The 12,223-nt window shown below is 46.1% G+C and overlaps 1 protein-coding gene across 1 annotated transcript in view; it reads left to right on the top strand.

The window, feature by feature from the left end:
• Positions 1-11,711, top strand: part of LOC140723934 (NACHT, LRR and PYD domains-containing protein 3-like) — a 45,335-nt gene extending 33,624 nt beyond the window's left edge. The window contains exons 6-8 of the mRNA XM_073038480.1: positions 7,471-7,557; positions 11,271-11,442; positions 11,598-11,711. Coding sequence (XP_072894581.1) covers positions 7,471-7,557; positions 11,271-11,364 — 181 coding nt within the window. The 3' untranslated portion in view covers positions 11,365-11,442; positions 11,598-11,711. The remainder of the gene's footprint in view (positions 1-7,470; positions 7,558-11,270; positions 11,443-11,597) is intronic.
• The last annotated feature ends 512 nt before the right edge of the window (positions 11,712-12,223 follow it).

Here is a 12,223-nt window from a genome sequence, read left to right as displayed (position 1 = left end):
TTTCACCCTGAAGCCAAGTCCTCCTGTAATTCATCTCTCCTAATGTATGTGGAAAGAGCCTATTCTCATTTACCCTGTCTATACCCCTCAGAGTTTTGTCAACCTCTTTGAAATCCCCCCGCATTCTTCTGCGCTCCAAGGAATAAGGTCGTAATCTGTTCAATCTTTCCCTGTAACTCAACTCCTGAAGACCCGGCAACATCCTATTAAATCTTTTCTGCACTCTTTCAACTATACTGATATCCTTCCTATAGTTCAGTGACCAGGACTGCACACAATATTCAAAACTTGGCCTCACCAATGTCCTATACAATCTCACCATAACATCCCAACTCCTATACTCAATGCTTTGATTTATGAATGCCAGGATGCCAAAAACCTTCTTTACAACCCTGTCCACCTGTGACGCCACTTTTAGGGAATTATGTATCTGAACTCCCAGATCCCTTTGTTCCTCCACACTCCTCAGTGCCCTACCATTTACTGTGTATGTCCTACCTTGATCTGTCCTTCCAAAATGCAACACCTCACACTTGTCTGCATTAAAGTGGTGACTAGTGGTGTGCCTCAGGGATCTGTACTGGGTCCAATGTTGTTTGTCATATACATTAATGATCTGGATGATGGAATGGTAAATTGGATTAGTAAGTATGCAGATAATACTAAGATAGGTGACGTTGTGGATAATGAAGGTTTTCAAAGCTTGTTGTTCAAAGATTTAGGCCAGTTAGAAGAGTGGGCTGAAAGATGGCAGATGGAGTTTAATGTTGATATGTGTGAGGTGATACATTTTGGTAGGAATAATCCAAAAAGGACATATATGGTAAATGGTAGGGCATTGAGGAATGCAGCAGAACAGAGTGATCTAAGAATAATGGTGCATAGTTCCCTGAAGGTGGAATCTCATGTGGATGGGGTGGTGAAGAAAGCTTTTGGTATTCTGGCCTTTATAAATCAGAGCATTGAGTATAGGAGTTGGGATGTAATGTTAAAATTGTACATGTTATTGTTAAGGCCAAATTTGGAGTATTCTGTACAGTTCTAGTCACCAGATTATAGGAAAGATGTCAGCAAAATAGAGAGAGTACTAAGTAAATTTAGTAGAATATTACCTGGGTTTCAGCACCTAATGAACAAGTTAGGTCTTTATTCTTTGGAGCGTAGAAGGTTGAGGGGGGACTTGATAGAGGTATTTAAAATTATGAGGGGGATAGATAGAGTTGACATGGATAGTCTTTTTTCCATTCAGAGTAGGGGAGATTCGAACAAGAGGGAATGAGTTGAGAGTGAAAGGACAAAAGTTTAGGGGTATCACAAGGGAGATCTTCTTTACTCAGAGAGTGGTAGCTATGTGGAACGAGCTTCCAGTAGAAGTGGTAGAGGCGGGTTCAATTTTGTCATTTAAAAAAAATTGGATAGTAATATGGACAGGAAAGGAATGGAATGGAGGGTTATGGGCTGAGTGCAGGTAGGTGGGACTAGGTGAGAGTAAGCATTCGGCACAGACTAGAAAGGCTGAGATGGCCTGTTTCCATGCTGTAATTGTTATATGGTTATATGTCATATGTTCTAAATTCCATCTGTCATTTTCTGGCCCATTTTTCCAGTTGGTCCAGATCCCTCTGCAAGCTTTCAAAGCCTTCCTCACTGTCCACAACGCCTCCATCTTAATGTCATCAGCAAACCTGCTGATCCAATTTATCACATTATCATCTAGATCATTGATATAGACAACAAACAGCAATGGTCCCAGCACAGATCCCTGAGACCCACCACTAGTCACAGGCCTCCAGTCTGAGAAGCAATGATCCACTACCACTCTCTGTCTTCTCCCACACAGCCAATTTGAATCCAGTGTACAACCTCTCCATGGATACCTAATGTCTGAACATTCTGAACTGACCTTTTATGTGTGGGACTTTGTCAAAGGCCTTACTAAAGTTCATGCAGACAACATCCACAGCCTTTCCTTCATATGTATTCTTGGTAACCTCCTCAAAAAACACTACAAGATTCATTAAACATGATCTACCACATACAAAGCCATGTTGACTATCTTTTATCAGCCCTTGGCTGTCCAAATCCTTGTATATCCGATCTCTCAGAACACCTTCTGATAATTTACCTACTACTGATGTCAGGCTTACTGGCCTGTAATTACCTGGTGTACTTTTGGAGCCTTTTTCAAACAACGGAACTACATGAACTACCCTTCAATCCTCCGGCACCGCACCCGTGGCTGAGGACATTTTAAATATTTCTGCTAGGGCCCCTGCAATTTCTACACTAGTCTCTCTCAAGGTCCGAGAAAATATCATGTCAGGCCCAGAGATTTATCTACCTTTATAAGGCAGCAAGGAGCTCCTCCTCTTTAATCTCTATATGCTCCATGACACTACTGTTTGTTTCCCTTAATTCCATATCCACTATGCCAGTTTCCTGAGTAAACACTGACGCAAAAAACCTGTTTAAGATCTCCCCCATCTCGTGAGGCTCCACACATAGACGACCACTCTGATCTTCTAGGGGACCAATTTTGTCCTTTACTATCATTTTACTCTCAATATACTTGTAGAAACCCTTCGGGTTTACCTTCACATTATCTGCCAAAGCAACCTCATGTCTTCTTTTTGCCTTCCTGATTTCCTTCCTTAGTATTCCCTTACATTTTCTATACTCTTCAAGTACCTCATTTTTCCCTTGTTGCCTATACCTACTAAACACCTACTTAGCCAGATCACCAATATCCCTTGTAAACCAAGGTTCCCTATGCCTGTTAACTTTGCCTTTAATCCTGGCACGAACATGCAAACTCTGCACTCTCAAAATTTCACCCTTGAAGGCCTTCCACATACTGAACACATCCTTACCAGAAAACAACTTATCCCAATCCACTTTTCCATGATCCTCTCTCATTTCCACAAAATTGGCCCTTCTCCAATTCAGAACCTTAACTGGTGGACCAGTCCTATCCTTATCCATAATTATCTTGAAACTAATGACATTATGGTCACTGGACCCAAAATGTTTGCTTACACATACTTCTGTCACCTGACCTGTCTGGTTCCCTAATAGGGGATCAGGTACTGCACCCTCTCTCGTTGGTACCTCAATATATTGATTTAGAAAACTTTCCTGAACACATTTGACAAACTCCACGCCATCTAACCCTTTCTCAGAGTGGGAGTCCCCGTCAATATGTGGAAATTTAAAATCCTCTACGATTACAACTTTCTGTTTCTTACATCAGTCTGCTAACTCTCTACAGGTTTACTCCTCCAATTCTCTCTGACTATTGGGCGGTCTATAATACAACACTATTAGTGTGCTCACACTTTCCCCGTTCCTCAGCTCCACCCATATGGCCTCTGTAGACGAGCCCTCCAGGCTGTCCCGTCTACGCACAACTGTGATATTTTCCCTGACTGGTAATGCCACTCCTCCCCCTTTCATCCTTCACCCCTGTCACGTTTGAAACAACGGAACCCCGGAACATGAAGCTGGCGCTTTTAAGGAATATAAAAGTGGATAAATCTCCGGATCCTGACAGGATATTCTCTAGGACCATGAGGGAGGTTAGTGTAGAATTAGCAGGGGGCTCTGACAGAAATATTTCAAATGTTATTAGAAACGGAGATGGTGCCGAAGGATTGTCGTATTGCTCATGTGGTTCCATTGTTTAAAAAGGGTTCTAAGAGTAAACCTAGCAATTATAGGCCTGTCAGTTTGACGTCAGTGGTGGGTAAATTAATGGAAGGTATTCTTAGAGATGGTATATATAATTATCTGGATAGACAGGGTCTGGTTAGGAACAGTCATCATGGATTTGTCCGTGAAAGGTCATGTTTGACATACCTTATTGAATTTTTTGAAGAGGTTACAAGTAAAGTTGACAAGGGTAAAGCAGTGGATGTTGTCTATATGGACTTCATTAAGGCCCTTGACAAGGTTAATTAGGAAGATTTGATCATTAGGTATTAATACTGAAGCAGTAAAATGGATTCAACAGTGCCTGGATGGGAGATGCCAGAGAGTAGTGGTGGATAACTATCAGGTTGGAGGCCGGTGACTAGTGGTGGGCCTCAGGGATCTGTACTGGGTCCAATGTTGTTTGTCATATACATTAATGATCTGGATGATGGGGTGGTAAATTGGATTAGTAAGCATGCAGAAGATAGTACGGTAGGTGGCGTTGTGGATAATGAAGTAGGTTTTAAAAGTTTGAAGAGAGATTTAGAACAATTAGAGGAGTGAGCTGAACGATGGCAGATGGAGTTTAATGCTGATAAGTGTGAGGTACTACATTTTAGTAGGAATAATCCAAATAGGACATACATGGTAAATTGTAGGACATTGAAGAATGCAGTAGAACAGGGTGATCTAGGAATAATGGTGTATAGTTCCCTGAAGGTGGAATCTCATGTGGATAGGGTGGTGAAGAAAGCTTTTGGTATGTTGGCCTTTATAAATCAGAGCATTCAGTATAGGAGTTGGGATGTAATGTTAAAATTGTACAAGGCATTGTTAAGACCGAATTTGGAGTATTGTGTACAGTTCTGGTCACCGAATTATAGGAAAGATGTCAATAAAATAGAGAGAGAGTACAGAGAAGATTTACTAGAATGTTACCTGGGTTTCAGCACCTAAGTTACACAGAAAGATTGAACAAGTTAGGTCTTTATTCTTTGGAGCATAGAAGGTTGAGGGTGGACGATAGAGGTATTTAAACTTATGAGGGGGATAGATAGAGTTGACGTGGATAGGCTTTTTCCATTGAGAATAGTGGAGATTCAAACAAGAGGACATCAGTTGAGAGTAAGGGGGCAAATGTTTAAGGGTAATATGATGGGTAATTTCTTTACTCAGAGAGTGGTAGCTATGTGGAACGAGCTTCCAGTAGAAGTGGTAGAGGCAGGTTAGGTATTGTCATTTAAAGTAAAATTGGATAGGTATATGGACAGGGAAGGAATGGAGGGTTATGGGCTGAGTGCGGGTCAATGGGACTAGGTGAGTGTAAGCATTCGGCACGGACTAGAAGGGCCGAAATGGCCTGTTTCCGTGCTGTAATTATTATATGTTTATATAGTTATTAGTCCTGCCCCTCCTGCAACCAAGTCTTACTAATAGCAATAATGTCGATATCATCATGTGTCAATCCACGACCTAAACTCATCTGCCTTACCAATAATTCTCCTTGCATGGAAATAGATGCACCTGAGAACATTCCTCTCACGTACAAACCATTGATATCTGTCTATACAAGCAGTCCTCGCATGACCCTTATCCTCCTCGACATCACTATCTGCTCTAACAAACTGCTCCCTCCGCTTACAATCTGGTTCAAAACCCCCTGAGCAGAACTTGCCTAACCTACAGGCAAGGATGTTAGTCCCCTCCAGTTCAGGTGCAAACTGTCCAATTCGAACTGGTCACACCTCCCCTGGAAGAAAGCCCAATTGTCCAGAAACATGAACCACACCCTCATGCACCATCCCCTCAGCCACGTATTTAGCTGCATTATCTTCCTATTTCTAGCCTCACTAGCACGTGGCACGGGGAGCAATCCACCTGTGGGATCTCCCTTCCCCTTCCCCCTTCCTCCTGTGGGATCTCACTTCCCCATCCCCCTTCCTCCTGTGGGATCTCTCTTCCCCTTCCCCCTTCCTGCTGTGGGATGTCCCTTCCCTATCCGGCTTCCTCCGGTGGGATCTCTCTTCCCCATCCCCCTTCCTCCTGTGGGATCTCTCTTCCCCATCCCCCTTCCTCCTGTGGGATCTCACTTCCCCATCCCCCTTCCTCCTGTGGGATTTCTATTCCCCATCCACCTTTCTTCTGTGGGGCTTCTGTTGTCATACCCCACCCTTCTTGTGGGATCTCCCTTCCACATCTTCCTTCCTCTTCAGGGATCTATCACTTCTCCTTCCCTCTTCCACCTGTGGGATCTCTCTACCACATCCCCCTTCCTACTTTCAGATCTCTCGTCCATCCGAACTCCTGTGGGCTCTCTCTTCACCATCCTCCTTCCTGCAATGGGCCTCTGTTCCCATTCCCCTCTTCCTGTGGCATCTCACTTTCTCATCTCTCTTCCTCCTTTTGGATCTCTCTTCCTCATCCCCCTTCCACCTGTGGGTCCTCTGTTCCATGTCCTCTCTTTATGTGGGATCACTCTTTCCCATCCCCATTCCTCCTGAGGTAACTCTCCTACTCATCCCCCATCCAGCTGTATGATCTCTCTTCCTCGTCCCTCCTCTTCCTATCGGTCTCTCTTCCCCATGCCCCTTCCTCCTGTGAGATCGCTCTTCCTCATCCCCCTTCTTTCTGTGCGATGTCTCTCCTACATCCCCTTCCTCCTGTGGCATTTATCTTCCCCACTCCCTTTCATCCTGTGGGAATCTTTCTGCCCCATCCCACTTCCTCCAGTGGGATCACTCTTCCCCATCTGCCTTCTAACTCTGGGATCTCTTTCGCCATCCACCTTCGCCTATGGCGCCTCTGTTCCCATCCCCTACTCTTCTTGTGGGATCTCCCTTCCACATACCCCTTCCTGCTTTTAGATCACTCATTCATCCGACCTCCTCCTGTGGGCTCACTCTTCGCAATGCCCCTTCCTGCTGTTGGGCCTCTATTCCCATTCCCCTCTTCCTGTGGCTTCTGTCTTTCTCATCTCCCTTCCTTCTGTGGAATCTCTCTTCCCCATCCCCTTACTCCTGTGGGATTAATCTTCCCCACCCCCTTTCTTCCTGTGGGATCTCTCTTACCCATCCCACATACTCCTGTGGGATCTCTGTTCCCCATTCTCCAATCTTCTTGTGGGATCTCCCTTCCACATCTTCCTTCCTCTTCAGGGATCTATCTCTTGCACATCTCCCTTCCATCTGTGGGATCTCTCTTCACCATCCCCCTTCCTGCTGTTGGGCCTCTGTTCCCATTCCCCTCTTCCTCCGGCATCTGTCTTTCTCATCTCCCTTCGTCCAGTGGGATCTCTCTTCCCCATCCCCCTTCCTCCTGTGGGATCTCTCTTCCCCATCTCCCTTCCTCCTATGGTATCTCTCTTCCCCATCCCCCTTCATCCTATGGGATCTCTATTCACCATCACCCTTTCTCGTGCGGGGCCTCTGTTCCCATCCCCCACTCTTCTAGTGTGATCTCTCTTCCCCATCCCTTTATCTCGGGTGGGTCTATTCCACTGTGTCCCATTGACATTTCTGCATTTCGGTCAGGAACATTTTGTTTAGCCATCTGGAAATGAGAGAGAATATGTGGAGTTTACAGGGTCACATCGACAGACTAAATTACTGACATTCGGTGAATTCACTGGAGCTGGTCAGTGAGGGACATTGATCGTGATGGGAACTCCGTTCAGTGATTTACTGAAGGGTTTAATGTTTCCATAAATATCCAAGTGAGAGAAATTCCCCCAGGCCCACGGTTTGAATCACTTTGTTCATCAATCTGTCTGTTTGTGTTTAGACTTGAGGAGAATGACCTGGGAGATTCAGGAGTGAAATTGGTGTTTGCGTCTCTGAGGAACCCGGAGTGTAAAATACAGAAACTGTGGTAAGTCCCAGATTGTGGGAGATTGTGTTTACAGTCACTGGGTGTCTGACACTGAACATTAATGTGATCAGTAGAAACAAAGAAACATAGAAAACCTACAGCACAATACAGGCCCTTCGGCCCACAAAGCTGTGCCGAACATGTTTCTACTTTAGAATTACCTCGGTTTTACCCATAGCCGTCCATATTTCTAAGCTCCATGTAGCCATCCTGGAGGTTAAAGATCCGATCGTTTCCGCCTCCACCACCGCCGCCAGCAGCCCGTTCCACGCACTCACCACTCTCTGTGTAAAAAAAACTTAACCCTGACCTCTCCTCTGTACCTACTTCCAAGCACCTTAAAAATATGCCCTCTCGTGCTAGCCATTTCAGCCCTGGGGAAAAGCCTCTAACTATGTACATGATCAATGCCTCTCATTATCTTGTACACCTATCAAATCACCTCTCATCCTCCGTCACTCCAAGAGAAAAGACCAAGTTCACTCAACCTATTCTCATAAGGTATGCTCCCCAATCCAGGCAACATCCTTGGAAATCTCCTCTGCACCCTTTCTATGGTTTCCATGTCCTTCCTGTAGTGAGGCGACCAGAACTGAGCACAGTACTCCAAGTGGGGTCTGATCAGGGTCCAATATAGCTGCAACATATAACCATAACAGCACGGAAACAGGCCATCTTGGCCCTTGTAGTCCGTGCCGAACGCTTACTCTCACCTAGTCCCACTGACCTGCACTCAGCCCATAACCCTCCATTCCTTTCCTGCACAACCTGCCTTTGACAAAGCCATGCTGACTATTCCAAATCATATTTTGCCTCTCCAGATAAATCCTGCCTCTGAGGATCTTCTCCATCAACTTACCAACCACTGAAGTAAGACTGTCTAGGCTGTAATATCCTAGGCAATCCCTACTCCCTTTCTTGAATAAGGGAACAACATCCACAACCCTCCAATCCTCCGCAACCTCTCCCATCCTCATTGATGATTCAAAGATCATTGCCAGAGGCTCAGCAATCTCCTCCCGCACTTCCCGCAGTAGCCTGGGGTACAACCCGCCATCTCCCGGTGACTTATCCAACTTGATGCTTTCCAAAAGCTCCACCACATCCTCTTTCTTAATATCTACATTCTCAAGCTTTTCAGTCCACTGCAATTCATCCCTACAATTGCCAAGATTCTTTTCCGTTATGAATACTGAAGCAAATGGTTTATTAAATACCTCCGCTATTTCCTCCGGTTCCATACACAATTTTCCATTGTCACACCAGTGTGGTCCTATTCTCTCACATCTTATCCTCTTGCTCTTCTCATACTTGCAGAATGATTTGGGGGTTTCCCTAATCCCGTCCGCCAAGGCCTTCTCATGGCCCCTTCCAGCTCTCCTGGTTTCATTCTTAAGCTCCTTCCTGCTAGCCTTATAATCTTCCAGATTCATATCATTACCTCGTTTTTTGAACCTTTCATAAGCTCTTCTTTTCTTCTTGAGTAGATTTACAACAGCCTTTGTGCACCACGGATCTTGTACCCCACCATCCTTTCCATGTCTCATTGGAACGTACCTACTCAGAACCCCACGCAAATATCCCCTGAACATTTTCTACATTTCTTCGGTATGTTTCCCTGAGAACATCTGTTTCCAATTTATGCTTACAAGTTCCAGCCTGATAGACTCATAGTTCTGCTTACTCTAATTAAAGGTTTCCCTAACTTGCCTGTTCCTATCGCTCTCTAAGGCTATGGTAAAAGAGATAGAATTGTGATCACTATCTCCAAAATGCTCTCCCACTGAGAGACCTGACACTTGGCCAGGTTCATTTCCCAATAGCAGATCAAGTACAGCCTCTCCTCTTGTAGGCTTATCTACATATTGTATCAAGAAACCTTCCTGAACACACCTAACAAGTTCCACCCCATCTAAACCCCTCACTCGAAAGCTGTCAATCAATATTTGGGAAGTTAAAATCTCACACCTCAACAACCCTGTTATTAAAACTCCTTTCCAGAATCTGTCTCCCTATCTGCTCCTCGATGTCCCTGTTACTGCTTGGTGGTCTATACAAAACAACCAGTAGAGTTATTGACCCCTTCCTGTTCCTAACCTCCACCCACAGAGACGCCCTAGACAACCCCTCCATGACGTCCTCCTTTTCTGCAGCCGTGACACTATCTCTGATCAACAGTGCCACGTCCCCACCTCTTTTGCCTCCCTCCCTGTCCTTTCTGAAACATCTAAAGCCTGGCACTCGAAGTAACCATTCCTGCCCCTGCGCCATCCAAGACTCTGTAATGGCCACCACATCATAGCTCCAAGAGCTGATCCACGCTCTAAGCTCATCCGTTTTATTCATCATACTCCATGCATTAAAATAGACACATCTCAATTCATCAGACTGAGAGCCTCCCTTCTCTATCACCTGCGTATCCTCCCTTTCACGCTGTCTCCAAATTCTCTCTATTTGTGAGCCAACCTCCCTCTCCTCCATCACATCAATTTGGTTCCCTCCCCCCAGCAATTCTTGTTTAAATTCTCCCCAGTAGCCTTGGCAAACCTTTCTGTCAGGATATTGGTCCCCCTGGGATTCAAGTGCAATCCGTCATTTTTGTACAGGTCACACCTGCTCCAAAAGAGGTCCCAATAATCCAGCAATCTGAATCCCTGCCTCCTGCTCCAATCCCTCAGCCACGCGTTTATCCTCCACCTCATCCTAATCTTATTCTCACTGTCACGTGGCACAGGAAGTAATTCCGAGATCACTACCTTTGAGGTCCTGCTTCTCAGCTTCCTTCCTAACTCCCTGTACTCTGTTTTCAGGACCTCTTCCCTTTTACTACCTATGTCACTGGTACCAATATGTACCACGACCTCTGGCTGTTCTCCCTCCCACTGCAGGATATCTTGGACGTGATCAGGAACATCCTGGACCCTGGCACCTGGGAGGCAAACTACCATCCGAGTTTCCTTCCTGCATCCACAGAATCACCTCTCTGACCCCCTGACTATAGAGTCCCCTATCTCTGCTGCCTTCCTCTTCCTTTCCCTACCCTTCTGAGCCACAGGGCCAGACTCTGTGCCAGAGGTGTAGCTGTTGTTGCTCCCTCTCCAGCAGTACTCGAACAGGAGTATTTATTGTCAAGGTGTACAGCCACAGGGGTACTCTCTAGTACCTGCTTCTTGCCCTTCCCTCTCCTGACTGTGACCCACTTCTTCAGTCTCCCGTGGCCCCCGTGTGACCACCTGCCTGTAACTCCTCTCTATCACCTCCTCGCTCTCCCTGACCAGACGAAGGTCATCGAGCTGCATCTCCAGTTCCCTAACTCGGTCCCGAAGGAGCTGCAGCTCGACACACCGGGTGCAGATGTTGCCGTCCAGGAGGCTGGGAGTCTCCAGGATCTCCCACATCTGACACCGAGCACAGAAAACTAGCCTCACACACATACTCTCTGTCTGTATTGTAAACAGATAACCTACCTCGCCTCGACCCTTTATCGCCGAAGCCCCGTTGATCCAAAGCCTTCCTACTCCCGTCTCCCGCTCCTCTGACGCTCGCTCTGTAAATCTGTCTTCCTTTTAAACCCTTCTCGCTGTTCTCACTGGCTGACTTGCGCAGTCGTGCTGAAGAAAACAAATCAGTAATTGTGTTACTGATAAACACTGGGGATTTGTACCGTCTTCTGTCTCTCTGTGTCCTTCACCCTCATTCTCTGTCATCTCCAGGCTGAAGAAGGTCGGTCTCACAGATTCTGGTGCCGAGGATCTCGCCCCCCGCTCTCAGTACAAACCCATCACTGACGGAGCTGGACCTGAGTGATAATAAACTGGGAGATTCAGGAGTGAAACTGGTGGTTGCGGCTCTGAGGAACCCGGAGTGTAAAATACAGAGACTGGGGTAAGTACCAGACTGTGGGAGATTGTGTTTACAGTCACTGGGTGTCTGACACTGAACATTAATGTGATCAGTAATTGTGCTACTGATAAACACTGGGGATTTGTACCGTCTCCTGTCTCTCTGTGTCCTTCACCCTCACTCTCTCTCATCTCCAGGCTGGTATATGTCGGTCTCACAGATTCTGGTGCCGAGGATCTCGCCCCCGCTCTCAGTACAAACCCATCACTGACGGTGCTGGACCTGAGTGAGAATAAACTGGGAGATTCAGGAGTGAAACTGGTGTCTGCGGGTCTGAGGAACCCGGACTGTAAAATACAGAAACTGGGGTAAGTACCAGACTGTGGGAGATTGTGTTTACAGTCACTGGGTGTCTGACACTGAACATTAATGTGATCAGTAATTGTGTTACTGATAAACACTGGTGATTTGTACCGTCTCCTGTCTCTCTGTGTCCTTCACCCTCACTCTCTCTCATCTCCAGGTTGAGGAATGTCAGTCTCACAGATTCTGGTGTCGAGGATCTCGTCGCCGCTCTCAGTACAAATCCATCACTGACTTGGCTGGACCTGGGTTACAACTCGCTGACAGACGGATCTGTCCCCGCTCTCCGCCGCCTCATACTGACCCTCCCGAGTCTGGAGTGGATCCGGTGAGTGTTTGTGTTGATGTTCAATGTGATAAAATATCAGCGGATCCGCGGGTTTTCTGGTGATATTTGTCTGTGAGTGTTGTTGAAACATTAACCCCGGTCCCCTGTTACTGACACTGTTGTGTAATCTGT

This window comes from Hemitrygon akajei, unplaced genomic scaffold (assembly GCF_048418815.1).
Source record: "Hemitrygon akajei unplaced genomic scaffold, sHemAka1.3 Scf000148, whole genome shotgun sequence".
Taxonomy (NCBI): Eukaryota; Metazoa; Chordata; class Chondrichthyes; order Myliobatiformes; family Dasyatidae; genus Hemitrygon; species Hemitrygon akajei.
Note: the sequence above shows the minus strand (reverse complement) of the source record. Positions and strands in the feature narration are given on the sequence as shown.